We start from the raw sequence: 26,921 nt of genomic DNA on the forward strand, positions 1-26,921 counted from the left end.
TTGGATATGTTAAACTTCACTACCCGATCCGTCCGATAACAGCACATTCTCCCTATAACCTTGAATGGTATCATCAACCATACCCTCGTAGTCAAAATACCAAATCTTGTGCGATCGATCCTTCAGCTCCTCAAAGCAAGTCTGCGCTTTCACCCACTTATCCTTCTCCGCCCACTCAGGCTGATGATAGAAATCACAAGCCCGCCGACTACTATTGACCAGCCACTGGCTGCGAGTGCGTCGCACAGTATCAAACGTCTCAAAAGCTGTTATCAGCGCATGTTGCTTTACTGCTGGGTCCTCCTGTATCGTCCGGTTCACCTCCTTGAACAAGGTGGTAAGACACAGACTATCCTCGATACCCATACACGCTCCAGCTCCATGATGTGGGCTGGATGCATGTGCAGCATCTCCCGCAAGGCAGATTCTTCCCTTGCTATAGTATGGTGCTGGATACTGCCACAGATCGAAAATGGCCCATTTGTCTAGTTTTTCTGGGAAGAGGTCGATGACATTGTGGACGCATGGACTCCACCCAGCGAACGCTGCGATAAGATCTGCTTTTTCGCCTACCGCGACTGTCTTTTCTTCTTCCCATTCTTCTGGATCGGAGATAAAGGCTGCTGCATTGACGAACTTTCTGTTTGCGACGGGGTAGTGGATTAGGTGCGCGTTTGGGCCGACGTGATAGTGCTGGTTGTTGGCCTTGTACTCGCCCAATGCTTTGATAGCGTCTTCCATGGGAATAAGGGTGCGGTAGGCGACTTTGTGTGTGTATCCGGGTTGACTGGCTGGATGATTCTCTCCAAGGAGTAGGGAGCGGACCCGGGATTTAATCCCATCACAACCGATGACTGAATAATTATTGGCTTAGCGATCGCGCTCGGACGATGGCAAGAGGTTCAGAAACATACCGGCGTCAGCCTCCTCCACACTCCCATCCGCAAATATCAGGCGAATCTTCCCTTCGCATGTCTCATCCACAGTTTCCAGTCTCTTCCGACACTCAATCACGTTTGGAGGGATGATCTTCACCAACGACTCGAGGAACCGATCGCGTCTGCAACCCTCGAACCCTTTATACCCTGCATCAAGTCTATACAGCATGCGCTGATAGTGCGGTTCATCTTTCTTCTGCAGCTTATTGTACCCGTCGAGCCAGCGGAGGTAGTCGTTGGGATCCGTCTCATCGCCTTTAGAAGTAGGAACCGCTCCACTAGAGCGCAGAGCTGTAACGATTTCCGGATCGATTTGCTCCATGCACTTGACCGCGTTTGCTGTGAATGCGATTCCGGCGCCGATCTCACGAAAGCCTTTTGCTTGTTCGTATACCTTCACTTTGATGTTCTGGCCGAGGAGACCGACAGCGAGGACAAGACCGACTATTCCACCGCCGACGATAGCCACCGAGACGGATTCATTTTCTTCTGAGATTTGGCCTGGCATATCGGGCTTGCTTCTTTATTTTGAAATTGTGTTGAGTCTATGAAGATTTTGGCTTAGATCAAATTGTATCTAAGGGCTCCGGGCACTTGGGAAACAAGATATACCTAAAAAGATAGTGTTGGGCTACTGAGGTCTCTAACTTATCATAACCCAATCCCGCCCATCATTTTATCACCTAAGATACGGTCAATAGTAGACGGAGTAATTGGTGCCCGTCGGATTTGAGCAACGCAAACAACAGGGTACGGGAAGTATGGACTTAGTCTCGGAGCAACCTTCGAGCCTCGCACGCTGCATGCACATGGCGAACCATCCATCAGCTCCACGACTATGATTACAACATGAAAGCTGAAGATAGAAGCCAATCAAGATAAAAGTTATTATCATTATTAACCTACTAATTAGTTTTTGGGCTGTCTGCGGAGAAACCAATTCAGATCTAAGCCCCCAGCCGCAGCGGAATTTCCCATCCGCGCTCGGAGTTTTCTGCAGGTTCAGCCTTAAATTTCTCCTTTCCACGAAATAATCAGTAAAACCCAACGAATCAGTTCGTTCTAGTTCTAATCTGAAACAATGATCCACTTGTTGCCGAGTTAGGCTATCACTCGTGAAATCTCCCGGACTCGTGGCAGCTGCAGAATTCATGCATATGCGCTTACCATGTGGCTATTGCCTCGTGTGGTTACTATTCTCGTACATGGTTCTTCGGACAATGGTAATACACATTGTTTGACTTTCGGATTCGCCGACGTCTCGGGACATCTTGTCGGGCTCTAAAGCTCTTCTATTTTCATTAGATGACAGTTCTAGATTTTCAACATAAACATGCATTGATATATAATATGATCCCACCCGCGAGTTGAGTTTGACAAACAATTCTGCACCGCGTTTCAACAGCAACATCGACGTGCAACCCCTCAAGATCTTCCAATAGACAAATCTCGTTCCAAGTTCGTGCTTCGCACTCGAATATCTCAAACGCGTACTACCTTGATCATACCTACCCGCTCGTCAACCTTTCGATCTTCACCTTCCGAGGTTTATACCGATCTTACTTCAAAATAGAACTTCACATTCCAAATATCTGGCGTACCTAAACTCAATATGGTTGAACTTCGAGATCTCACCAACAGCCAGCTTTCTGGTCCTGCCGTTTTCTTATTCGGTCCTCTCGCGTTGTCCTTCAACAGCGATTCATTTGCTCAGCTGCGCAAATCCATCGTCGAGAATGAGGGCCACAAATGGGCCGTCGATACCATCATTAGTCTACCCCAATATTGGAAGACTATTGTCGCAGCCATTCCTGGCCTTGAGACTGCAACCGAGTTGGAGAAGCTGGAAAACCTCAAGGAGGCCTTCTCCACCGGGCAGTCTCTGAAGACTCAATTCCCGTTGCCGAATACTCTTTTGATTCCTCTTGTTGTTATCCTGCATCTCACGCAATATGCATCATTCATCAAGCACAATAATGCTGAATTGGATAATGGCGTTGATGTTTTTGCTTTGTCCAAAGACGGCCAGGAAACACTCGGTCTCTGCACTGGGCTGTTGAGTTCTCTGGCCGTCTCGTCCGCTCGAAACAAGGCAGAGTTTGAGAAATACTCCGCCGTTGCTGTTCGTCTCGGTCTGCTCATTGGCATGGTGGTTGATGCACAGGATGCCGCCACAGATTTTGGCCCATCCAAATCCCTTACTGCGGCTTGGAACTCCGCTGAGAAGGCCGAGGAAACGCAACGTATCCTGAAGGGCTTCCCTCATGTGAGTAAAGCCCTCTCAAACAAGTCTCTACCTTCACTAACCTTCCCAGACTTACGTGTCCGTAAACTATGATGAGGATCGCGCTACTATTACCACATTAGCATCGAGTATCTCCGAAATTCAGCTGCAGCTACGAGCTTGTGGCGTCATCACAGCAGAAGTCGGGCTGTATGGACGGTTCCATGCTGACGACCACCGCGACCTTCTCTCGGAAATCTTGAAGTTCTGCGACTTTCACTTCGACTTCCGGTTCCCACCTGCGTCTGAGCTGATCATCCCGACTCGATCTAATGCCGGGGGAGCGTTAATCACAGACGGTTCACTGCACCACCACGCTTTGCGCTCTATTCTACTAGAGCCACCCAAATGGTTCGACACTTTCACAGCTCTCTGTGGAAGCACATTGAGCAACAACGATGTAAAAGTCATCTCGTTTGGCCCCGAGCGCTCCGTACCACCCTCCATTTTGCGTGGACTTGGTCAACGTGTCATCAACTTCGTGGATTTCGAGAAGTCTCAACAGAAGCAGCGCAATTTCACCTCGAACGACATTGCTGTTGTCGGTATGTCATGCAAGGTGGCCGGTGCCGACAATCTCGAGGAATTCTGGGATCTTCTGTGCACAGGCAAATCGCAACACAAAGAGGTTCCTAAAGAGCGATTCGGGTTTGAGACTCCTTTTCGCGATGTCGATTCGAAGAGAAAGTGGTTCGGGAATTTCATCAACGGCCATGATGAGTTTGACCACAAGTTCTTCAAAAGAAGTCCTCGAGAGAGCGCTACTATGGATCCTCAGCAGCGTCACTTTTTGCAGATTGCTTACCAGTCCGTTGAACAGTCGGGATACTTTCATAATGCTAGCCAAGACAAGCATATTGGGTGCTATGTCGGTGTCTGCGCGTGTGACTACGAAAGTAACATCGCTTGTCACGCACCTAACGCCTTCTCAGCTACTGGCAATCTTCAAGGATTCATTGCGGGCAAGGTCAGCCATTTATTCGGATGGACTGGGCCAGGCTTGACAGTTGATACTGCCTGCTCTTCCTCTGCTGTCGCTGTTCACTCCGCATGCAAGGCTATTCTCAGTGGAGAATGCACTGCTGCTCTGGCTGGTGGTACACACGTTATGACGAATCCGCTGTGGTTCCAGAATCTCTCCGGGGCTTCATTCCTGAGCACAACTGGTCAATGCAAGCCCTTCGATGCGAAAGCAGACGGCTACTGCCGTGGCGAGGGTATCGCTTCAGTTTTCCTGAAGAAGTTGTCTGCAGCCATCGACGATGGTGATCAGATCTTGGGTGTCATCGCCGCATCTGCAGTCCAGCAGAACGAAAACTGTACTCCAATTTTCGTCCCAAACATACCATCTCTTTCAGACTTGTTCCGCAAGGTCACGAAACAAGCTGGTCTTCAACCTAGCGATATCTCGGTTGTTGAGGCTCATGGAACTGGAACAGCCGTTGGTGATCCTGCCGAGTATGGAAGCATTCGCTCTGTGTTAGGTGGCTCTGTTCGGACGAAGCCTCTCACTCTCAGCTCTGTCAAGGGCCTGGTTGGTCACACTGAGTGCACTTCAGGCATTGTCTCGATGATCAAGGTTCTGCTTATGATTCAGAAGGGAATGATCCCGCCACAGGCCAGCTTCAGCGCCATCAATTCTGCGATCGGCGCCACCCCTGGGGACAAGATCAGCATTCCAACCAGTGTGCAGACCTGGAATGCAGACTTCCGAGCAGCGCTCATTAACAATTATGGCGCTTCTGGATCTAATGCATCATTGGTTATCACTCAGCCGCCTGCTGCTCGGGCGAGATCCACTATTGAAGCAGGCCAGGCTGGTGTTGCATACCCCTTCCGATTCTGCGGTCTCGATGATCCGAGCCTTCGTCGTTATACTGTGGCTTTCAGGAAGTTTATCAGCCATCCAGATGCATCGATCAAGGATTTTTCCCTTTCAAATGTTGCTTTCAACCTGAACCGCCAGAGCAACCGTCAGCTTGAGCGTACTCTGATCTTCAGCGCTCAGTCTTTGGCTGACCTACAGGAGAAGCTTGTTTCATACGAAAATGGCAGCCCAAGTATGGTGTCGCTGCCATCTCCAAATGCACGACCGACTGTCTTGTGCTTTGGTGGCCAGGTCTCCACATTCGTCGGATTAGACCGAGCAGTGTATGAACGGGTCGCTGTCTTCCGGAAACACCTAGACACAGTGAATGCTGTTGCTCGCTCCTTAGGTGCTAGCAGCATCTATCCAAACATCTTCTCCCGAACGGCTATTTCAGACACTGTTCAGCTTCAGGTTGTTTTGTTTGCTACGCAGTATGCCTGTGCTCGTAGCTGGATTGACTCGGGTGTCGAGCCAGTTGCAGTGGTCGGTCACAGCTTCGGAGAGCTTACTGCACTTTGCATTTCACAGATCTTGTCCTTGGAGGATACAATCAAGATGATCATTTACAGAGCAACCCTTATTCGAGATTCTTGGGGCAGTGACAAGGGCGCGATGGTGGCAGTGGAAGGTGACTTGGTTGAGGTTGAAAAGCTGGTCAGCGAATCAAACAAGGCCTGCGATGGCATCGAGCCTGCCAGCATTGCATGTTATAATGGGCCAAGAAGCTTCACTCTTGCGGGCCCTACGGCTGCTATTGATGTAATTGCGCAGAAATTATCTCTTCCTTCTTTCTCGGCCATGAAACACAAGAGACTGAATGTCTCAAACGCTTTTCATTCTGTCTTGCTTGATCCTCTTCTTGATCGCCTTGAGCAGAGTGCCCAGCAGCTCACATTCCGCCACGCTATTATTCCGATGGAGAGAGCAACTGAGGTCCACACTGGAGAGAAGTTGAATGCCAAGTTCGTGCCTGAGCACATCCGCTCCCCGGTGTTCTTTAACCACGCTCTCCAAAGGCTAGCAAAGAAGTACCCGGAATGTGTATTCTTGGAAGCTGGATCGAACTCCACCATTACCAACATGGCAAGCCGAGCTCTCGGTAACCCTAGCAGCTCACACTTCCAAGCGATCAACATTACCAGCGACAATGCCTGGAACAACTTGACCTCCGCTACTCTGAGTCTGTGGAAAGCAGGCGTTAGCACACAATTCTGGGCTCATCAATCTACTCAGACGAAGGAACATTCCCCCCTTCTGCTTCCTCCGTATCAGTTTGAGGGAGCGCACCACTGGACAGAGCTGAAATCGCCATTGAAGATGATAAAGGCACCGGCTTCGCAAAAGGTGGAGTTAGAAGTTAACAAGCTTCCGGACACTCTCCTAACATTTGTTGGCTACGAAGACACTGCCAAGCATGTCGCAAAGTTCCGGGTAAACACCATGATCCCTAAATACGAGAAGCTTATCGAAGGTCACGTCATTGCTCAGACAGCACCTATCTGCCCTGCCACTATCCAGCTTGAGTTGGCTATAGAGGCAGTTCGGATTCTCAGGCCAGATTTGGCTGGTTCTGGGCTGGAGCCTCAAATCCATGCTGTAGAGAACCAGTCTCCTGTCTGTATCAACCCGTCCCGTGCTGTATGGATTGAGCTCACTGCACACGACAACACCCAAAGCCCCTCTTGGGAGTTCCATGTCTTCAGCGATGATTTGCAACGTGGTGGCGTTTCCAAGACAATGCACACGACTGGTATGATCGCCTTCCGATCAGTTGAGGACTCAGCCTTCAAGCTTGAGTTCGCTCGGTACGAGCGTCATTTCAGCCACCAGCGCTGTGTCGATATGCTACAAAGCGGTGATGTCGACGAAATCCTCCGCAGTCACAATATTTACAAGATGTTCTCGGGTGTCGTTGATTATGCCGAGGAGTACCGTGGAGTCCAAAAGCTTGTCAGTAAGGGAGCGCAGTCAGCTGGCTATGTGGTCAAGAAGTACAACCCAGAGACATGGCTTGATGGCCACTTGGCAGACAGCTTTTGTCAGGTTGGTGGGGTATATGTCAACTGTATGGCTAATCAAGTACCTACCGATATGTTCATTGCCAATGGCATCGAGCAATGGATCCGATCACCCAAGATTCGTCAAAGTGACCCAAGACCAGAGGCCTACCATGTGCTGGCTACACACCATAGCCCTTCGAACCAGTCCTTCCTAACGGATGTGTTTGTTTTCAATTCCGACGATGGTTCCCTGGTCGAGGTCATTCTTGGAATCAGCTATGTCAGAGTTTCCAAAGCCTCAATGAGTAAGCTTCTGACTCGCCTCACTATTCGGGACGGTCAGTCCGCTCCTGTCAGCCTGAAAGCTCCAGTGGAGCGACCTACGCTGGATCTTTTTGCGGTCCAACCAAATGTTAAAATTGCTCCTCCATTGAACACGGCAGTCCAGGAGCCAAAGTCCCCCAAGCCAGCCAAGGTCGAAGCTCTACCTCCCAAGGTTGATGTGGTACCCAGAGTCAAGGCCATCCTTGCTGATCTGTCTGGTCTGGAGCTCCACGAGATCAAGGATGACAGCGAGCTTGCCGAGCTCGGTATCGACTCCCTAATGGGTATGGAGATGGCACACGAGATTGAAGCTGAATTCAATATCGAGCTTCCGGAGAGTGAACTCATGAAGATTGTCGACATGCCGTCCTTGATCAATTGCGTGAAAAGTTTTGTCTGTGGCGCGCCAAGCACCGACGCAACTGAGCAGGAATTGGATGAGAGCGATGGAAGATCATCTCACGATACTGCGCCAAGCACTCCAGTTGATCCTGGCGATCTAGACAAGTCGCTTGATGACCTCAAATCTACCGCTGGCTTAAATCTGCCATTTGCCACTGTGATGGAAGCTTTTAACGAGACAAAGAGCCTGACCGATAAAAGGATTGCCGAACACGGTCAAACCAATTATGTCGACACTGTTTTACCCGCACAAACAGAGATGTGCGTGGCACTCACACTAGAGGCATTCGAGCAGCTCGGTGTTAGGTTCGGTACAGCCAAGCCTGGTCAGAGGTTCGCACGAATTTCGCACCCGAAGGAACATTCCCGCTTGGTTAGCTACCTCTACCAGATGCTAGAGGATGCTGCAGGTCTTATCAACGTGGATGGCGAAACTATCACCCGCACGGCAGCCCCAGCTCCGACAAAGTCCAGCAAGGAGCTATTGGCCGATCTGCTTTGTCGCTTCCCGGATCAGAGCACTGCTGATAAGCTCACCTTCTATACTGGATCCCATCTTGCGGAGGTCTTGCGTGGTGAGACAGATGGCATCAAGCTCATCTTCGGTACCTCTGAAGGTCGGGAGTTGGTTTCCGGTCTTTATGCAGAATGGCCTATTAATCGTCTGATGTACAAGCAGATGGAGGACTTCCTTGGTCGACTGGCCTCCAAGCTTGACGTCAACGATGGTCCCATCAAAATTCTCGAGATGGGTGCCGGTACTGGTGGTACAACGCGCTGGTTGCTGCCACTTCTGGCTTCACTAAACTTACCAGTTGAGTATACTTTCACCGACCTGGCTCCTTCCTTTGTTGCAGCAGCGAGGAAGAAGTTCGGAAAGCAGTACCCTTTTATGAAGTTTCGAACCCATGACATTGAGAAGGTTCCAGCCGACGATCTCATCGGCACACAACACATTATCCTCGCCAGCAACGCTGTTCATGCGACACACAGCCTGAGCGTATCAGCTAAGAACATTCGCAAGGCGCTCCGCCCTGATGGGTTCCTCATGATGATCGAGATGACCGGCACTTTGTACTGGGTGGATATTATCTTTGGCCTCTTTGAGGGCTGGTGGTACTTTGACGATGGCCGCACACACGCTGTCACTCACGAATCTCGATGGGAGAAAGATCTCCAAGCTGTCGGATACGGTCATGTTGACTGGACTGACGGCGACCGTCCGGAAAACAAGCTCGAGCGGCTGATTGTGGCCTTTGCCTCGGGCGACAGGTATGAACGACTTGAAACCCCCCGACTGGTAAAGGGTCCATCAGCTGACCTTGTAGCACGGCAAGAAGTTGTTGATCGTTATATTTGCGATATGACCGCCGGTTTCGACGATGCTGTTAACGATTCTTCGATATCATTTTCTGGCGGTCAATCCAGTTATCCTAGTGGCCGGTGTGTTCTGGTGACGGGCGCCACGGGCAGTTTGGGATGCCATCTCGTTGCGAAGTTTGCGTCCTTGCCAGACGTGACTCAAGTTATCTGTCTCAATCGGCGGAGTCGACAGGATGCGGAGTCGCGCCAGACCCAGTCTCTTCTCAAGAAGGGTATCGTTCTCCCAACAGAGGCTGCTCACAAGCTCTGTGTCTTCGAGACGGACATGTCCAAACCACAATTAGGCCTATCGAGTGATGAGTATGAAAGCCTCGTCCGAAAGGTTACACATGTTGTGCACAATGCATGGCTCATGAATGCCAAGTGGCCGATCAAGAACTTTGAGCCACAGTTGCGAATCATGCGCAATCTGCTCGATTTCGCCCGAGATATCTCTATCATTCGACCCCCGGGCACAAAAGTCACGTTCCAGTTCATCTCTTCAATCGCGACCGTCGGCCATTGGCCCCTTTGGACCGGACGTCCAAGCGTTCCTGAAGAACGCATGACAATTGACTCTGTACTTCCGACTGGCTATGGTGACGCGAAGTACATCTGCGAGTTAATGCTTGATGAGACTCTCCATCGCCACCCAGACCGGTTCCGAGCGATGGCTGTCCGCCTCGGTCAAGTCGCTGGCTCCAGCACAAGCGGCTACTGGAATCCAACTGAGCACCTCCCGTTTGTGATCAAGTCCTCTCAGACTCTGAAGGCTCTTCCTGACTTCGATGGCCTTCTCTCCTGGACTCCAGTGAATGCTGTTGCAAGCACGCTTGTTGATTTGGCTTCGCTGCCGGAGAATGAGACGTTGTACCCAATTTATCACATCGATAACCCCATTCGCCAGGCATGGAAGGAGATGATCCCTTGTTTGGCCGAGACGCTGTCTATTCCGTCGACTGGTGTAATCCCCTTTGATGACTGGGTGCAGCGCGTCAAGGATCATCCGCGACAGGTGGAGGGTCCAGAAGGCGAGAATCCGGCGATCTTGTTGATTGACTTTTTAGATGCCAATTTCCTGCGCATGTCTTGTGGTGGATTATTGCTGGAAACGAAGAAGGCACGTGAGCACTCTCCCTCACTGGCAAATCTGGGCCCAGTTAGTGATGAAGTGACGATGTTATTTGTTGAAAGTTGGAAGAAAATGGGGTTTTTGGTTTGAGTTCTCATTGTTGGCTTAGTTTGCTTTTCTCAATGTTGTTTTTTTTTATATTTCTGCCTGCAAATTATAGAGTTCGGATTAGAACAGGATGCAGCAATAAGATTCTTTCTCAATTTATGCACAAGTTAAGGGTCTCCAAAAATCCGCGTAAGCTCACTAAGTGAATTAATCATAGTCAGGCGGCACGTTTTCGGGGCATCGATCCATCAGATCTCCATATGTATTTCATTATATTCTAAAAGAGAAACTATCGAGGTTACTAATTGGAAAAGTGAGGGAATCACGTGTAGGAATATTTTTCCTTGCTTTCTCTTGTTTGATTTGTTTTGTTTTGTTTTGTTTTGTTTGGATTCTCAGTGTAAGTCAATTTTTGGAATGTCACCCTGAGTCAAATTGCTTGGTAAAGGGTACCTGTATCAAAAGCGCCTTCTACACGAATTTCACTTCTTAGGGTCAAAATTTTAGTTGCAGACCCTTTTTAAAAAATTATCAAATATATTTGTAGAGATATGATAGGTGAAACCCCGTAGATCCCTCTTCGCTGTGTGCATCCATGATTGTACACAACCGTCCTATACCGTACATCATGCCCAGCTCGCAGTTTCCCTTCATGTATAAATCTACACGTCTTGTGTTCCCTTGATGTTGGTAACTGCAACTCCATCCTACATCACGTGTTAGTATCGGGGCTCGTGTGAAAATTGAAGGATAATTAGAAGACATACCCTTCCGAAATCAGTGTCAAATTCAGAAACAACGGTCTCATACACCAGGCTTGCATTTGGGTTCAGTGAACCAACATCAGACTTGGCGATAATATCCTTCTTTTGCTCTGGAGTCGCATGTACCCATTCCAAATATTTCGGCGCACCAGGCATAATCACATTATCCGCCAAAAGCAAAGACTTGCCCGGAGTCAACACCTTCAACCCCTCTAGCAACCATAAATCCGGCAAATATAAATCCTGCCAATGATCCATGAAAATTAACTCCACCAAATCAATCTCCTTCTTCTCCAGAATCAGCTCTTCCAGCACCTCGTTGCTAGAGCCAACAACAATTCGCACAACATCGCGTAGTCCAGCCAAATCCACCAGCTGGTTCGCAACAGCTGCCATTTCGGGATTCTTCTCGATGCTCAGGTACTGCTTTCCTCCATTCTTGCGGATCGCATCGCCGAATAGAATGGCAGAATAACCCACGTAGCCGCCAAGCTCGATCATCACGGATGGCTTACGCTTAGCAATAATGTCGGTGATGAAAGCGCCTTTGGTTAGGCCGACGTTCATGAGCTGGCTGAACTGGTTATGGTAATCATCAATTGCCGCGAGGACTTTATCTGGGTGTCCGCGAATCTGCTTGACATCCTTCCGAGCGAAGACATAGTGAAGAAGGTCGACCTCGCGTCCGTCCTATTCGCTGTTAGTTATAAGGCCAGGTTTGGGCGGGGGAGAGCCGTAAGCTTACCAGGGCCCATTTCAGGGCGGGGGGAGAGTTTGGCTTCGACGACATATTGGTGGCGTTGATGAGTAATGTAAACAGGTATGCAAAGAATTATCTGATCTTGATCTCTTGATCTACTTCGAATTTGATCCCTCTGTCTATCATTTATACATTCCCATTCACCGATTATTTACTTCGGACTTTGCGACGCACGGCCCAAAACGGGAATGCCCGAACCTTACGCCTAATTCGGTAACTCGAGATATCATTGTCCGAATCATTTTGAGGCTCGGATTTAAGGAATCTGACAGGGATCGACATAAGCGCTCAAGGCTAACTCAAATCAGTTCAAATTTGGGTTCGGCAAGCAGCCGTGAATTTGTCTGTTGTTTTTCTACGTTGTCCAATTTCTACTTTTCATGACATTGTGCACAGGCCATGGTATAGCCATGGGTCCTCCTCCACTACGTTCTAGGTTACATTTGTTTCCGACCGATGAGAATTTTTTTTTAGGATGCTTGGGTATACTTCGAGTCTCTCAGGTGGGAAAGTCGTAAAAGAATTGTGGTTCTCAATAAGATGACGGTGCCAGGGTAAGTCGATCTGCTCAAAATATATCTTACAAGTAGGGGGGTTTGGCATCAACAAATTTACAACCTTAGCATTTCAACGAACTCCAGGGCTACCGGATCTCAGCCACCTGCGCAACATTTGTAAGTTGAAAGTTCCGATTTAGTACTCCCAACCAGGTCCGCTGCAGATCAGGATGCTTCATATAATTATCTGGGCAGTCTTGATGATTCCTACTTGTTGTGATTTTGGCTGTGGAACCCGGAAAAGTCTCGAGATATTTAAAATATTCAAAAGCCAACATTGGGATGTTTATGTATACACACGTATATTTAACTTCATTCTAAAACTATTGTGAAATAATAGGGGAATAAAACCCATCAATTCTGAAAGTTCACAAAATCGATGGCATAATTGTTTAAAAAGCGAGGCAATAAGTGCCGACGAAAAGAAAAGCAGTTGGACTGATGCCAATCCAATTTCCTTCGTCCAATCATGCACGAGTATTATCCCCACCACGGCAGCCTTAGTCAATATGGGGCTGTACTGCCTATCCTGTCCGCTTACGGCAGGAAGGGTGTTGGCGCCAAGCACTCCCCCAAAACTTAACAATCTTCCGCTTTCATTTAGTCAAGCTTCGAGCCTCTGGAATTTAGTTCCGAATAGCCTAGGAAATAACAGCGGGACAACGCATAATGACATGTTTTCCTTGGCCAAGTTTTTTGGGAGCTGTCCCTGAATTGCTCTGCCAAGCGGGGCTCAAGGCAAACTGCGCAACACCCACTCCGTCAAAGCTCCTTGACCAACCCGGGGCCATTATCTCGTGCGGGTCCGGTATTTCCTTGATTTTCAACCAATGAGATCCGTGGCTTTGATCAGGATCCCACATGGCCGGAAGCGGACCCACGTTCAACTTACAACATAGTGCCGTGTCATTGGTGCTGGCCCCCAACCCTTCCCCGGTCAGGGTTTAACGGGACTGGCCAAAAGCATAGAGGACGAACTCGTTATCTTTTGCCTTCCAACCATGTTCATCCCCCTTTATCTGCGAAGAAGCTGGTAGTCCCTATTCTCTCCGGCTTCTTCAGCCATGCTGTTGCCCAAGTTGAGCCTGAAGGCCCGTCTTACCCTTCTGGCCGTTTTTTCTTTCGTTTTTCTACTCATCGTGGGCCGGTTGTATCGCGTAACCGACTACCCACTCAGCATTATCACCGGTGATAGCAAGAGCGATGTCCCAAAACCAGAACCGAACGAGGAATCGACGATAATCTACCAAGACCCTACGATATTGAAGAGCTATGATGACCCAAATGCCGTTCCCCACCCGATAGATCACTTGATCCGCGATGCCGATACGAAATGGGCAGATTTACGCGCGAAGCAGGTCTACAACCTGACCCAGGTCGCGGAGCAGTACCGCCAGCGCCGCGGACGTCACCCACCCCCGGGTTTCGATAAATGGTACGAATTTGCGAAATCCAAAAAGGCTATCTTCATCGAAGATTTGTTTGATCAACTTTACGATGACGTGAGTCCGTACTGGGGGCTGGATCCAAAAGAAATGCGCCGGCAGGCTTCTGGATTTGACCCGCGCATCGTTGTTCGAGATCACAAGCTCTCATCCGTCGGCCGTACGGGTGTCAACTGGCTCGAGGTCTGGATGAATATGATGAAAGAATTTGTGAAATTCTTACCCGACATGGATATCCCCCTCAACGGAATGGACGAGTCTCGGATCATTATTCCTTGGGAGAAACTCACCGAGTATCGCGAGCAGGATTTCGCTCGTCGCAAACCTATCGACCCTAGTAATACTACCGATCAGTACATGCAGCTTCCCGCCTTTGATCCAGAAGCGCTCCCTGAGTCCTGGGGCCCAGCCTGGGAAGGACCAGGTCGACCCTTCTGGGATATCATGCGCGATGCTTGTCCGCCTGAAAGCCCCGGCCGCAACTCCAACATCCCACACCTGGACTTTGCGAACCCACCCCGAGAATTCTTCAACTACAGAAACTTCTCGAAGACTGGCTATGTGGAGGACTTTGAGAAATCTAAGGATCCTTGCTGGAGAGCAGAGCTACAGGGAATGCACGGCAGTTTCATCGAACCTGTTTCCCTTTCCACATCCCACGAATTATTCCCGCTTTTTGGAGGATCGAAGTTGACAGTCAACAACGAGATCCTCATCCCACCAGCAATGTACTACTTCGACAACCCTATGTATTCAGGAGGATTCAAAAACAAGGGCGGCGCTTGGTCAAAAAAGAAAGACACCATCTTTTGGCGTGGAATTGCCAGCGGTGGCCGCGCCCGCGAAGACACATGGACAGGATACCAACGCCAACGATTCGTATCCATGCTCAATGGCACAACCATTTCCAAAACAAACGGATCCTCCTCACACGGAATAAACTTCCGCCAACCAGACTACCAATACTACAATGTCTGGGCAGGCATCGATGGCACACTCCCAGAGTTCCTCGACGAACATTGCGATCTAGGCTTCCTCGACCTAAAATGCTTCCCACCTGAAGACGGGTTCCACTGCTCATACCAAGACCCGTACTTCAGCATCGTCGAGGCCATGCCCATGAAGGAGCAATATGCCTACAAATACCTGCCCGATATCGACGGAAACTCGTTCAGTGGTCGATACCGTGCCTTCTTGCTGTCCACTTCCTTGCCCATCAAGGCTACAGTTTACAAGGAGTGGCACGATTCTCGCTTGATCCCTTGGGCGCACTTCGTCCCCTTGGACTCGCTGTACATGGATATCTATGGCATTCTCCAATACTTCATTGGGTACAAAGGACATAATGGCCATGATAGACAGGCAGAGAAGATTGCGATGAATGGGAAGCGTTGGGCTGAGGAGGTCCTACGATTGGAAGATATGGAAATCTATGTCTTCCGATTGTTGTTGGAATATGGTCGTTTGATGGACGATAACCGTGATACCCTTGCCTTTGTGGATGATCTATAAGCTTAATTTGAATCTCTACATAATGTGTACATAATGAATGACTTCTGCATCTCGCCAAAATTTGAACTACGTGCTATTAGAATATGTCCAATTGGTTCTAGGTTAGGGCTTCGCGTATGGAAACACGCCGCCTCGAAGGGCTTGTCGTTCAACTTGGAAGCTTCCAAGGTTTGGAAGCTTTGGTAGATTCTACCACAAACCCTATACCTGCGTAAGGTTTATGTATAACCCAGATATGGTCGATTATCCCATGGATCTATCATGTTTCGACACAGTCCTGATAATTGATACTCCGGACCTTGTTTACGATGATCAACAGGCCTTTACTTGAGATGAAAATCAACAAATTTACGTCTATTTGACTTGAAGTTGGAAAATTTTTCATGGGATCTTGTACTATTCGTAGTAATGGTCGCTGCGGGCGTACCAAAGCACGATAGCCATTCCGAATGATAGTTTAAATGTTTATCATACATCATGCATCGTAGAGTGAACCGGGAACACGTCATGAATCATAGGGGAAGAGGAAGAAAGGCAAATCACGCATGGCAGCTTAAGAGAAGAATTTCTGGGCGGCCTTGCGGTCCTTAGCCTCACGGTCCTTGACAGCCTTCTTGACCTTGTTGATCTCGTTGGTGATAGCCACATCATTGGGGGCGAGCTTAAGTGCCGCCTGAAGATCCTTAAGGGCCGAATCCTCCTCCTTCTGGCCGATCAAGGCAACAGCGCGACGGTAGTACGCCTTGGCCTTGTCGGCATCCTTAGCCTTAGCGGCATCAGCGATCTGGAGAGCGTACCCAGCCCACTTCTGGGCGTCGTTGAAGTTCGCAACCTTGTTAGCTAGCAGAGATGAGTTGGAGTGCAAGGTGAATCGAAGAGACTTCATCTGCTCGGCCACCTCCTTGTTCTCATCGTCCTCACCGGTTTCGGGGAACTCATTCAAGTATCGTAGACCCTTCTGGTATTTCTCGATACCCAGCTGAAGATCGCCGCTCTTGAATGCAGTGTTACCGAAACCCTTCAGGTCCGACGCAATCTTGAACGCGAGAGGCGCGGTAAGCTCTTCGGCCTGGTGGTCCTCGGGGAAGTCCTCGTATGGGTCGCCGGTGGCATCCTGAACGCGCTTGTGGGCATTCTCGTAGTCCTCGCCCTTGAGCTCCCCACAGTTCACAACAGTGACATCGGTCTTTGGCTTATCGGAAGCAGTCGCCATGTTCTCAATCTTGCGAACAATGCTCTTGCCATTGATCACCTCACCGAACACAACGTGCTTGTTATCGAGATGAGGGGTAGCCACGGTGGTCACGAAGAACTGGCTGCCGTTGGTGCCGGGGCCGGAGTTGGCCATGGAAAGCAGGAAGGGACGGTCATGCTTCAATTCAAAGTTTTCATCGGGGAACTTCTCTCCGTAGATGGACTCGCCGCCGGTACCGTTGAAAGCAGTAAAGTCACCACCCTGAATCATGAACTGCTTGATCACACGGTGGAAAATTGAGCCTTTCCGTCAACTTGTTAGCTGGTTGTTGCCTGCCATTGCCATTGCGGGGTCGTGGGGTCTAAAACAAACCTTTGTATGTCAATGGCTTGCCCTGTTGGCCGATTCCCTTCTCTCCGGTACAGAGGGCACGGAAGTTATCGGCGGTCTTAGGAACAACTGGTCGTGGGAGGTTAGCTATATGCTATGTGGCTGCGCGCAAATTTGTTCGGGGTCGTACCATCGTCAAACTGTGAAAGGCGCCGAGTTAGCTCCAAGTGCTCACTTATGACCAAACGAAGATCCTACCAATTCAAATGCAATGCGACCGGCCTCCTGCTGGCCAATCTTGATATCAAAGAAAACACGGGAGCGCTCTGATAGCTAGGTTAGTTACGGGTCAAATTCCTGCAAGTTTGCGGGCGGGACGATCGGAGAACGACGACCCCGCATTGGGACACATACGAGAGGTCGCCATGGCTGAATGTTTCCCAAGCGATGAGAGACTCAAGTGAGAGAGGAATGAGAAGAAAAAAAGTGGAGATAAAGATTGGGGGAAAAGTGGAAAGGAAGATCTTTGGAGTGAAGGAGAGAAGAGAAGGAAAGGAAGCTGTTAATTAGTGGGGAAGATTTGTTGCGGTTTCTTCAGGAAGCTTCCATATCAACCCATACTCCAATGCTATAATGCCTCATGACGGGTATATGCTAATATAATAATATGTACATGACCATGATTCCATAAATTAGTTTCATCCTTCTATGCCTTCTTTATTGTAGCAACTCTGGGGGTATCTTGAATTCAAATGTACGATTGATCGGCTCGTCCCCCTCCCCGCTCTCGTCGTTCGTGTCAGCCTTGGGCTCTTTAGGCTCCTTCTTCGGTAGATTGGTATTGATCTCAATAGTGACCTGTAAAACGAAATCATTAGCACGCAGACCCCTAGTGACGCGAAATGGACAAAAGCCGGGAAGGCAATATATACCGCCGCGTCTTCACTGCGGTAGTCAACACCCACTGGCCCATCGTTTTTTAATTCGACCTCCATCATCGCCTGGAAGACACCATTTTTCACTCGTTCAGGTTTATAGGAGGAGCTCATTTTGTTGTAGAAGTGATCGTAGACCTTGCGGGCAATCTCGGGCTTGGCTGCATCGTGGAAGTCAGGTTTGTTGCCTTTCTTCATCTTACCATAGAGGGTAAACTGTGAGACTAGATACGAGACAGTATTAGCAGTGCAATGATCCGCGCATGGATTGGAGACACATACCACAGAGGACCTCGCCCTCTATGTCCTGCACGTTCTTCTTCCACTGTAAGGGTGGTTAGGACTTGGATCGCAGAATCAAATTTGGATTCATGGGTGCCAACCGGTTTGCCATCTTCATCTGGCCAGAATTTTGCCTTGAGCACCTTATTCACGAGATTCTCCGCTTCCTTCTCGGTATCATCGTGACCAATCCCTGCAAAAACCAGAAGTCCGCGGCCAATAGACGAGATCAATTCTTCATCAACGGTCACCGAGGCCGATTTGACTCTTTGGATAACAACTAGGAAAGGATTAGCAGGGAAACAAGGGCTAGTGGAAGAAGTTCATTGTGCGCACTCTTCATTTTGAATTGGTGGGGAGGAAGGAATCTAAGTTCTATACCAGATTAGCCTAATTAATCTTGAAGGGACGCGCCACAGAACCACTTCACCGCACCTTCCTCTTGTCAAAGATTGTGTCGCCTGTTGATTTCAAGCTCAAGCGTCTTTGTCTAGCTGTTTTTATTATGTTCGCCTTTGATTTAAGATTCAAGTCGTTCGCTTCTCCCCCAGCTTTCACCCTGCCCGTTGCCACCGCCTAACTATATGGCCAGTACTTACCGCCTACCTAGATAGGTAATACTGGAAGCTTTGCAAGTGAGAGCAAATGCATCTCTAACCCACTTCGACTCCGCTTTCTCCCTTGTTGTCACAATCAGGGAACCCCCCGACAAACTAGACTTATCTTCGCTTGACCATTGTGCATTGACGAGCCCGTCGGCCGAGCTTGCACTCTGAATCTACCCCCACTGTATCGCCTACCCCGGTCCAGTCCGCACACTCCGGCGCGCCATGGCGTCCCGCAAAACGCAACAAGAGATTGAGAAGACCTTCAAGAGAGTTGCTGAAGGGATTCAAACATTTGAGAGCATTTACGAGAAGATTCGCTCCGCCACAAATCCCACCCAGCGCGATAAACAAGAAGAGAACTTGAAACGCGAGATCAAGAAGCTCCAAAGGTTTCGGGATCAGATCAAGTCATGGGCGGCAGGCAATGAAGTCAAGGACAAAGCTCCATTATTGGAGCAGCGAAAAGCGATTGAAACAGTAGGTGATCATTGTTCCAGCTGGAGCATTGAAACTCGAGGCCCTGGCGGCTAATGACTCGAACAGTGCATGGAGCAATTCAAGGCGGTCGAGAAGGAGATGAAGACAAAAGCCTACTCCAAAGAAGGGTTATCAGCCGCGCAACGACTCGATCCGCGAGAAAAGGAAAAGGTGGAAGCTGCCGATTTCCTTTCTACCATGGTGGATGAGCTTGGACAGAAAATCGAGGCCATGGAGGCAGAAGAGGAGACATTACATGCGCAAATGAAGAAGGGCAAGAAGGATATGTCCAAGGCCAATCGAATGGCTGACCTTTCGCGAGTGACCGAGCGACATAAGTGGCATATCAACAAGCTTGAATTCCTCATGCGGTCCTTGCAAAATGGCAATTTGGAAGTGACCCAAGTGATGGACCTAAAAGAGAGCATTACTTACTATGTTGAGGAGGGTGGTAATGTCGATTACTCCGGGGAAGACGAGACACTCTACGACGACTTGAACATTGGTGAAGAGGTGGAGGCTCAATTTGGAATGGGCAACGAGAACGATCGGGTATCATCGCAAGATGCCCAGTCCATTCAAGATGAGGAGCCGGAGCCAAAACCTAAGCCGAAGGCAGAACCCCCGACGACTCGAAGACCATCAACACAGATGAAATCCCCGCTTCCTGTTCTCGCTACTCTCTCTTCTACTTCCTCCAGTGCCACCCCTGGCATGAAACCTGCACCACTCCCCACTCGCCTCCCTGGAGAGACGTTGAAGTATGCTTCGGCTGCGGCTGCTGCGGCTGCTAGTGACAAGAGTGGAGTTGGGATTCTACCACTTCCCCCACCACCTGGTGCCAGCCCAGCCTTCTCGGCTGCTCTTCCCATCTCGAAGGCATCGTCCGTTGCCTCCCCTAGTGTTGCCCATGTGCAGCCTGCTTCCAGAGCGCCTAGTGCTGCCATTCCCACACCCTTGTCAGAAGAGCCCGCTTTCGCTACCCGATCTAAGACCCCCGGTGGAACAGGTGTATCCGGTACCTCATCACCAGCCCCAGCCGCTCAGGCAGAACCTTCCAAAGAGCCCACAACGAACGGCAAGGTCACACAGGATGGTGAGAGCAATGAGTCAATATACCACTTGCCTCCGGGTCTTCAAGATTTGGTACAATCCTTCGAGGTGACCAAGCAGCGTTCGTCGAATGACCCTTCGCCTGCTGTTCAAAGACTTTTGGCCGCGTCCCTCCAAAATTGCCCTGAGGCTGGAGATGCGGAAAAACCTCGTCATTACAAGCCCCAAAATCCTTACAACACTCCCCTGTATTACCCGCAGGAACCTCTCCCCATCTTTGACGACCCCCGTCTGTATGATACTGGCCGCATCGACACTGATACCCTCTTTTACCTCTTCTACTACCGCCAAGGATCTTATCAGCAATATCTGGCAGCCAAGGCCCTTAAGAACCAAAGTTGGCGCTTCCATAAGCAGTACCAAACGTGGTTCCAGCGACACGAGGAGCCGAAGAACATCACCGAGGAGTTCGAGCAGGGCACCTACCGTTTCTTCGACTATGAGAGTACCTGGTATGTTCACGTCTCCCGATGATCTTAATACGGATGTTCCACTTTTAGAAGTAGCACGTGCTGACTATTTGCCCGACAGGATGAACCGGCGCAAGGCTGACTTCAAGTTTGTGTACAAATATCTCGAGGACGAATTATGATGCGTCTTTGTATGACAAGGCGTAGCAACCTGGATCTACGAAACCCCTACCTCCCGCGCTATGGCCAAATAACAAGTGTACTTTTTTCATCCCCGGAAAAAAATCCCCGATAGATGTGTCATGGGGTTGGGACCTGGGCAGGTTTTGGTGTTCCTGATTTGTTTCCGTTATATGTTTTTGTTTTTATTGTTTTCCAATGATGCCAGGACACGGCATCGGGCAATGAGTACAATGAATGGGTCTCCGGGAAACGGGAGTTCAGTGCTGTTTTGAGTTATCCCCAGCTGTTCGCGAATGAAACGAGACTTTCCAGTCATTGCGGCTTTTTACAGGATCCGGGGAAGTGTAGGCACCCCGATTCCTCAGTATGTGTACAGTAGGTACCTACAGCAGTCTGGACCAACCTGAGGCTCCGGACAAAAGTACCTGTAGCTTTCGTCCAATGGATATGACTTCATTTTACCTAAGAGTGCCCGACATCCCGGATATGCATGCAGCTCGAGTCTACCGCCCACTTGGACCCAATGAAACGTGATGCCTCGGTACGAGAAAACAACAAGTCACTCCCTATCACTGGAACCTGGATAGGTACCAATCCCGTTTGTACGTGGGTCATAATCCACAAACATGCATGAAGCAACTTCGCTAGCCAACCTTCCAACGTGCCGACCAGTCACAGGGGCTGTGAACCCCAAAGTTGCCAAGCCGCCTCACCTGTAGCCTGTAGGAACCAGGTGCATCTCATTCCCCGCTAGTACTTCTCAGGTCAGCTTGGCGCGCTAACCCGTTAGTGGATGCGGGATTTTTGGTTTTCTAGAAGGACTGGGATCAGAGAACAGGGGCTGTGCGGACGGGTCCCGGGATTATTATTATATCATGTCGATCTGTTCACTCCCCGGATTGGAAACCTGTAAAGTAGCCCTGCCGTGCTTGGCTTGGCGATCGTTTGCGATTCCCTAGATCGGTATGACTTCATTTCGGCACGCCATACCCGAGGGTAAATAGAACGTGATCTACTGTATACGTAGGGAATAGATGGGTTTTGTTTATTTTTTTTCCCCCTGGTCTTCAAGGCAAGAGTGTGAAACTGATAAGTCATGTACAAAATATGTTTGACATTCCAATGAAATAATCTGCACTGCAGTCATCTGTCCCGTAGCGCCACAGCAGCCATCCTGAAACGAGGAAAAAGACGAAAAAAGCAGACGGAGGGGGCCAGCAAGGATGCCACGACGCTAGAAGTCTTCCAGAAGCACACTAAGACCTAAACGGAGAAGATCAGCCTTCCCCTCCAGTACTTTCGGAGGCAAAAAAAACAAGAGAAGAGGGTCGAGCGTAATGCGCTGCATCGTCTGACCGCTAAACCGATTTCCTTGGTCATTTAGGCCCTGTGCGATTCCCAGTACAGGCTTATCGGGGCCATTACAGTCCTTGCTGGCATTATAATTGGTTCATCCAAGCCACTTCGCCAATCACGGTTCGACTCTCGGGCCTCGCCGCTAGAAGGCTTGTGGAAGAGACGTGGAATGTTCTTTTCGGTCAGCACTGGGACTGAAAGGCAGACTAATGCAACCCGTTCGAGGATCCACGAGTGTTTGCAGAAATTCCCGCACTGATCTCCCTTCAATGACGCTGCTTGAGAGCGGGGGGCTGTGTGGAACTCCACCACTCGCGGTGCGTTATTCGAGGCTTGAAGCCATTCAGAAGCCATTCAGGCCGGACCGAGTTGTCTGCTTCTAGGATTTGGACAAGTTCGTGTTGATTTTCGAGGCATTTTTAGCGCTTAGCTTGCGATACATAATTTGTTTAAATGAAAGTAGATTTCCCCTTGATTGACGTATTTTCTGATTACTTTTCTTTTGATCTTCAAGTCCATCGCCCCCAAACAATAACGTATTTTCTGGCATTTCGAAGGATTCGTCTCACAATGGTCGGTCAAACCCTAGTCACTAGTCCACCCCCTGCGCTTTCATGACTTATTTAATCATTTAATGATTTTTTACTTTTCACTTTTCTTTTTGGGATTTATGACATTTTAAGAATTAAAATCTGATTTCTTTTTATTTAGACTGCCATTCCACCTTCAAACCCACTTCCTATCTTCGCCTTTTCTCCCTCTCGCGATATGCAGTCCTCCTACTCATCTTCCTATTCATCATCCTACTCATCCTCTCCCGGCGGTATGGATTTCTTCTTTCGCGGTCCGTCTGCCTACGACAACCTGTGCGATGTCGACGGCAGCTCATTTACGACCCCGGATTTTGCGCCGGAGTTTGTCTCGGAGCCTTATAGTTACTCCTTCACAAGTGCGCCAAACGCGCCTGCACCATACATTTATGGTTCTATGAATGAAATCCCCGTCTACGATACTTCACTCATGGCAACCGGACTACCCAGTAGTCCTGCCGCGAGTAGCTGTGGAAGCTCATATGGAAGCTTCAACATGCACGAGGAAGTTGTCCCAATGCCCAGTTTCCCTCTTGCTCCAGAGGATTCGGGTCCCGAGTCCCCACCCGCTCCATCCAAGTAAGCCCACTCCCACTATACATTGTCGCATGCCACAACGCATCATGCAACACATCATGAACTCGGTCGCTAATCTTTCTTTTGTGAAGACCAGCTAAGCCCTTCGGTTGCGACGATTGCGGAAAGGCTTTCACACGCTTTGCGGACTTGAAGCGTCACCAATCCAGCGTCCACTACCCTGTATTCCGCAACTGCCCTGTCGAGCACTGCTCCCGCAAAGGTGCCAATGGATTCCCTCGTCAGGATCACCTGGTTGAACACTTGCGTTCATACCACCATCTCGATGTGCCGAAACGGCGGGCCTTGAAACGCTCCGCCAAGGATATGGCTTGACGGTGCTAGCCTTGTGCGACAGCCTCGTGCATCACCCCTTATTCCCCATCTCATCCCTTGCTTCAACCCCGATCTCCGATCCATTTCCACGCGATACGCTACACGCTACACACCATTTACCGATTTAACGATTCCATGATGCCCATTATCCCCCATTTGCTTTTTCTGTTTTTCCGTTAGGCTTCCATTGGCGGCGCTATACCTGATTCCACCATCGCATGTGCGATTCTGTTTGTTTTAGTCCACGCTTGTTCTATAGACTACTGTCCATTTTTGGTTTCGTTTGTACAAGACACGAGCTTGTTCTTTATTCCCTTCCAGTTTTACATGTTTTTGGTTTTTGGGTTTGGATGCACCAATAGACGACAGGGATTATAGGCGATAGACAGTTCCTTTTCCCTGGTTGGGATACCAGTTCCCACATTTGACAAGATTCATAGCGACGATCGCGATGGTCACATAACTTCATTGCATGAGAAATCAAATCATTCGGCAAAGTCCGTATAAATTCAGTCTTCCCTCTATTTCCGTTTTGCTTTTTCCTCTCGTTTTCACCCAGGTCTAGGCCACAAGGAACGACACAATCCAATGGTTCCAGTAACTTTGGAACCAGTAGGGTATCATGGCACCACCCCGAATCCACAAACAAATGACTCGCGACTGCCGTACGACCTCAAACAGACACTACTGCACTAGCCCATAAGTAGTATTTGCACACCCGGATCTACCGAAGACCAATCTAAGCGCACCCTCCTATAGGTTAGATGAAAAGCAATTTATGCATCCCGATTTCAGGAACCTGCGACCATACCGCTTGTGGAAAGCAATCGCACCAATCAGCCGGGTCGATTTCGATCACAAAAAGCAAACAAAGAAAAACTCGTTAGCCAAACCCACATATTGGCGCTCGAGATCTCGAATTCTTCTCTCGCAGGTTCGGACTTGCCTCTCCGAAAAGGGGCTTTATTAGATTTAGGTACAACCCCAGGTATCCGAATATCTGACTTGCTTTCTCTGGTGTCCTGCTTTTTCTGTATGTAGAAACTTCACGATATAGTTGACTGTAAATAGAAAATGTAGAATCGTGTTGGCAAAGAGGAAGACAAAGAGAGATTTGGTGAATGTAGCGGCGAGTCGTACCATTTCCCCTATCAAGGAAACTTTACTGATATCATTATTCTGCCACAGTATTGCATAAAAGGTTGACCGGGGGGTTTGTCGATCGCATCGCATCCTCCACACCGGTAATACTCCACTCAGCTGCCAAGACGATTTACGTCGTTAAGCGTAGTGTTTTTCTTTCTTGCGTCACTGCGCATGAACAAATGATATCGCATAGATTACTTAGTAGGGAAATATTGAGCCAAATACCCACTAGGAGATTCCAAGTGTCCTGTATCACGGCGTACTAATTTTACAACGGGATCTGCACATCTCAACGCGGTCTCAGACCCCATCCTCTGTTTTGGATTTCCTAAACAAGTGGGGTTGGGTCTTTCCACCATAATTAAATCACAAGGTGAATGAATGCCTGTTCCGATGTCACCAATTATGGCAGGTGCGATGTGGATACCCGCGGACCCAAATTGCCATTAGAGGCCAATATCTGTCGACTTATCCGCCTGTCGCGCGTAGTGCCGTATCGCGTATATAAAAATGGCCCCCATCGCCACTTGACCCCTGTGGCGACGAGGCTCCAGGTTTCTAAGTAGAGAACACTTTAAAATGATCACGGTGATGATAATTTTGGGATGACAGAGATTTCTGCTCCTGCCGTTTACGAACAGGGTTCAGGTCTTGTCAGGCAGCGAAGCCGTTTCGTGTAGGTGGATCTAGTGCTGTTCTCGTGCTCTTTTTGGTATAACTTATGGATACACAGAATAAGATTTACGCGTGGGTCTAGAAGTATGGAATGGGACCGGAAGAAAACGGATTGCAGGGCCAGGTGGCTCCATATTGGGTGCGTACTAAACCAAATAATTTACACAGATACACTAATTCTGCACTCTTCACTGCCATTTGACCCAGCAAAAGATTGCCTATAGTAAGCCACAAACTTGAGATCGCAAATGGTATCTTGAATGTCGCTTTTTGCGATTGACCAAATTATAGCGAACACTAGATTGACTGAAGCCGCCAAAGCAAAGACTTGAAAGTTGACCGTTCTTCAATACCAGTCTTCTTGGAAATTCATACCCCATCCGATAGTTCCCGATGACATGATGCACTGAGGTGGCCCAACCTCTTTGACCCACGCTTCGAATGAAGATGACTGAATTAAAAGTCAACCGTATCATACTGAGTGCTTCTTATCATAGTTACGACTGCTAGTTCTCTCAATGCTAGTGACTATATCAATTCACGTCGCAATGGATACCTTCTCTGGATAACTGAATCGCGTAGCTGAAGAAGAACTGGATCAGTTTCGACCTATTTCTCATCTGAAAAGAGACGAGTGATCTTGAAATGTACGGTACGATGCGACAAAGCTCCCGACTAATACGAACGAAATCTTTTAGAACACGAATTCACGTTTTCATAATGAATATGTTGTTAGGACTAAGTGACTAGCCACGTAAGGTTTCATCCAAAAGTTCCGTATCTTGCTCATTAGAGGAAAGCAAGTGGCGTCTTGAGTCATTGTACAAGGTGACTCGACGAGGCAGTAGGATCACCCTATTCGTCCGGCTGATCAGTAGTCTGACCTCCCTTCCGACCTGCTTCCTTGGCTCTCTCGTCCCCGGGCTTGAAGCTTCCACTGGAAGCGTGACCTCCCTTAGACGCAATATCCCTCTTCAAAAAAGTTTTAGTTATTGAATGTCATATAATAAACAATCTCACTAACCTGCTTATCGGCATCCATCGAAGCAAATCCGCCCTGGTGGCTAGACTGCCCACCCTTCTGAGCGATATTCTGGACCTCTTCATGAGGTCGGTTGGCGAAGTTACCAGGGTTGGAGTTGTCAGACATGGTGGCACGTGTTAAGTATGTTGGTATTATGCTGAAAATTATGAGATTGTGTGGAAGCTGTGGAGTGTAAAGCTGGGGAAGACACTGCGTATTTATGTGTTCGACCCGAGTTATGAGAGGTCATAATGGAGCTTGGTTTCACCTTGACTTCGAATCTTCCC

The 26,921-nt window shown here is 49.0% G+C and overlaps 9 protein-coding genes across 9 annotated transcripts; 4 read left to right on the plus strand and 5 right to left on the minus strand.

Annotated features, from left to right (window-relative positions):
• Window positions 1-9: 9 nt before the first annotated feature.
• N7503_007108 (uncharacterized protein) lies at window positions 10-1,446 on the minus strand (the record flags this gene model as incomplete). The annotated part of the gene is made up of 2 exons (XM_057066655.1): window positions 10-854; window positions 915-1,446. 2 exons carry the CDS (start codon window positions 1,444-1,446, stop codon window positions 10-12), a joined length of 1,377 nt encoding a protein of 458 aa, XP_056920336.1.
• Window positions 1,447-2,550: 1,104 nt separating this feature from the next.
• On the plus strand, window positions 2,551-10,402 carry N7503_007109 (putative polyketide synthase; the record flags this gene model as incomplete). Its single annotated transcript, XM_057066656.1, has 2 exons — window positions 2,551-3,204; window positions 3,254-10,402. The coding sequence occupies 2 exons, from the start codon at window positions 2,551-2,553 to the stop codon at window positions 10,400-10,402; spliced, it is 7,803 nt and encodes a 2,600-aa protein (XP_056920337.1).
• Window positions 10,403-11,022: 620 nt separating this feature from the next.
• Window positions 11,023-11,914, minus strand: N7503_007110 (O-methyltransferase; the record flags this gene model as incomplete). Its single annotated transcript, XM_057066657.1, has 3 exons — window positions 11,023-11,067; window positions 11,128-11,814; window positions 11,870-11,914. 3 exons carry the CDS (start codon window positions 11,912-11,914, stop codon window positions 11,023-11,025), a joined length of 777 nt encoding a protein of 258 aa, XP_056920338.1.
• A 1,591-nt stretch (window positions 11,915-13,505) lies between these two features.
• Window positions 13,506-15,398, plus strand: N7503_007111 (endoplasmic reticulum-resident kdel protein; the record flags this gene model as incomplete). The annotated part of the gene is made up of 1 exon (XM_057066658.1): window positions 13,506-15,398. The coding sequence occupies one exon, from the start codon at window positions 13,506-13,508 to the stop codon at window positions 15,396-15,398; it is 1,893 nt and encodes a 630-aa protein (XP_056920339.1).
• A 553-nt stretch (window positions 15,399-15,951) lies between these two features.
• Window positions 15,952-17,350, minus strand: N7503_007112 (uncharacterized protein; the record flags this gene model as incomplete). Its single annotated transcript, XM_057066659.1, has 5 exons — window positions 15,952-16,895; window positions 16,966-17,052; window positions 17,114-17,123; window positions 17,182-17,249; window positions 17,338-17,350. 5 exons carry the CDS (start codon window positions 17,348-17,350, stop codon window positions 15,952-15,954), a joined length of 1,122 nt encoding a protein of 373 aa, XP_056920340.1.
• A 290-nt stretch (window positions 17,351-17,640) lies between these two features.
• N7503_007113 (D-aminoacyl-tRNA deacylase) lies at window positions 17,641-18,483 on the minus strand (the record flags this gene model as incomplete). Its single annotated transcript, XM_057066660.1, has 5 exons — window positions 17,641-17,781; window positions 17,856-18,082; window positions 18,141-18,183; window positions 18,242-18,420; window positions 18,477-18,483. 5 exons carry the CDS (start codon window positions 18,481-18,483, stop codon window positions 17,641-17,643), a joined length of 597 nt encoding a protein of 198 aa, XP_056920341.1.
• A 487-nt stretch (window positions 18,484-18,970) lies between these two features.
• N7503_007114 (CNOT2/3/5 family protein) lies at window positions 18,971-20,930 on the plus strand (the record flags this gene model as incomplete). The annotated part of the gene is made up of 3 exons (XM_057066661.1): window positions 18,971-19,225; window positions 19,292-20,790; window positions 20,870-20,930. The coding sequence occupies 3 exons, from the start codon at window positions 18,971-18,973 to the stop codon at window positions 20,928-20,930; spliced, it is 1,815 nt and encodes a 604-aa protein (XP_056920342.1).
• Window positions 20,931-22,857: 1,927 nt separating this feature from the next.
• N7503_007115 (uncharacterized protein) lies at window positions 22,858-23,789 on the plus strand (the record flags this gene model as incomplete). The annotated part of the gene is made up of 3 exons (XM_057066662.1): window positions 22,858-22,860; window positions 22,999-23,456; window positions 23,546-23,789. 3 exons carry the CDS (start codon window positions 22,858-22,860, stop codon window positions 23,787-23,789), a joined length of 705 nt encoding a protein of 234 aa, XP_056920343.1.
• A 2,676-nt stretch (window positions 23,790-26,465) lies between these two features.
• N7503_007116 (con-10 family general stress protein) lies at window positions 26,466-26,760 on the minus strand (the record flags this gene model as incomplete). The annotated part of the gene is made up of 2 exons (XM_057066663.1): window positions 26,466-26,582; window positions 26,635-26,760. The coding sequence occupies 2 exons, from the start codon at window positions 26,758-26,760 to the stop codon at window positions 26,466-26,468; spliced, it is 243 nt and encodes an 80-aa protein (XP_056920344.1).
• Between the last annotated feature and the right edge of the window lie 161 nt (window positions 26,761-26,921).

This window comes from Penicillium pulvis (assembly GCF_028828015.1).
Source record: "Penicillium pulvis strain IBT 33274 chromosome Unknown contig_5_segment0_segment0, whole genome shotgun sequence".
NCBI classification, from domain to species: Eukaryota; Fungi; Ascomycota; class Eurotiomycetes; order Eurotiales; family Aspergillaceae; genus Penicillium; species Penicillium pulvis.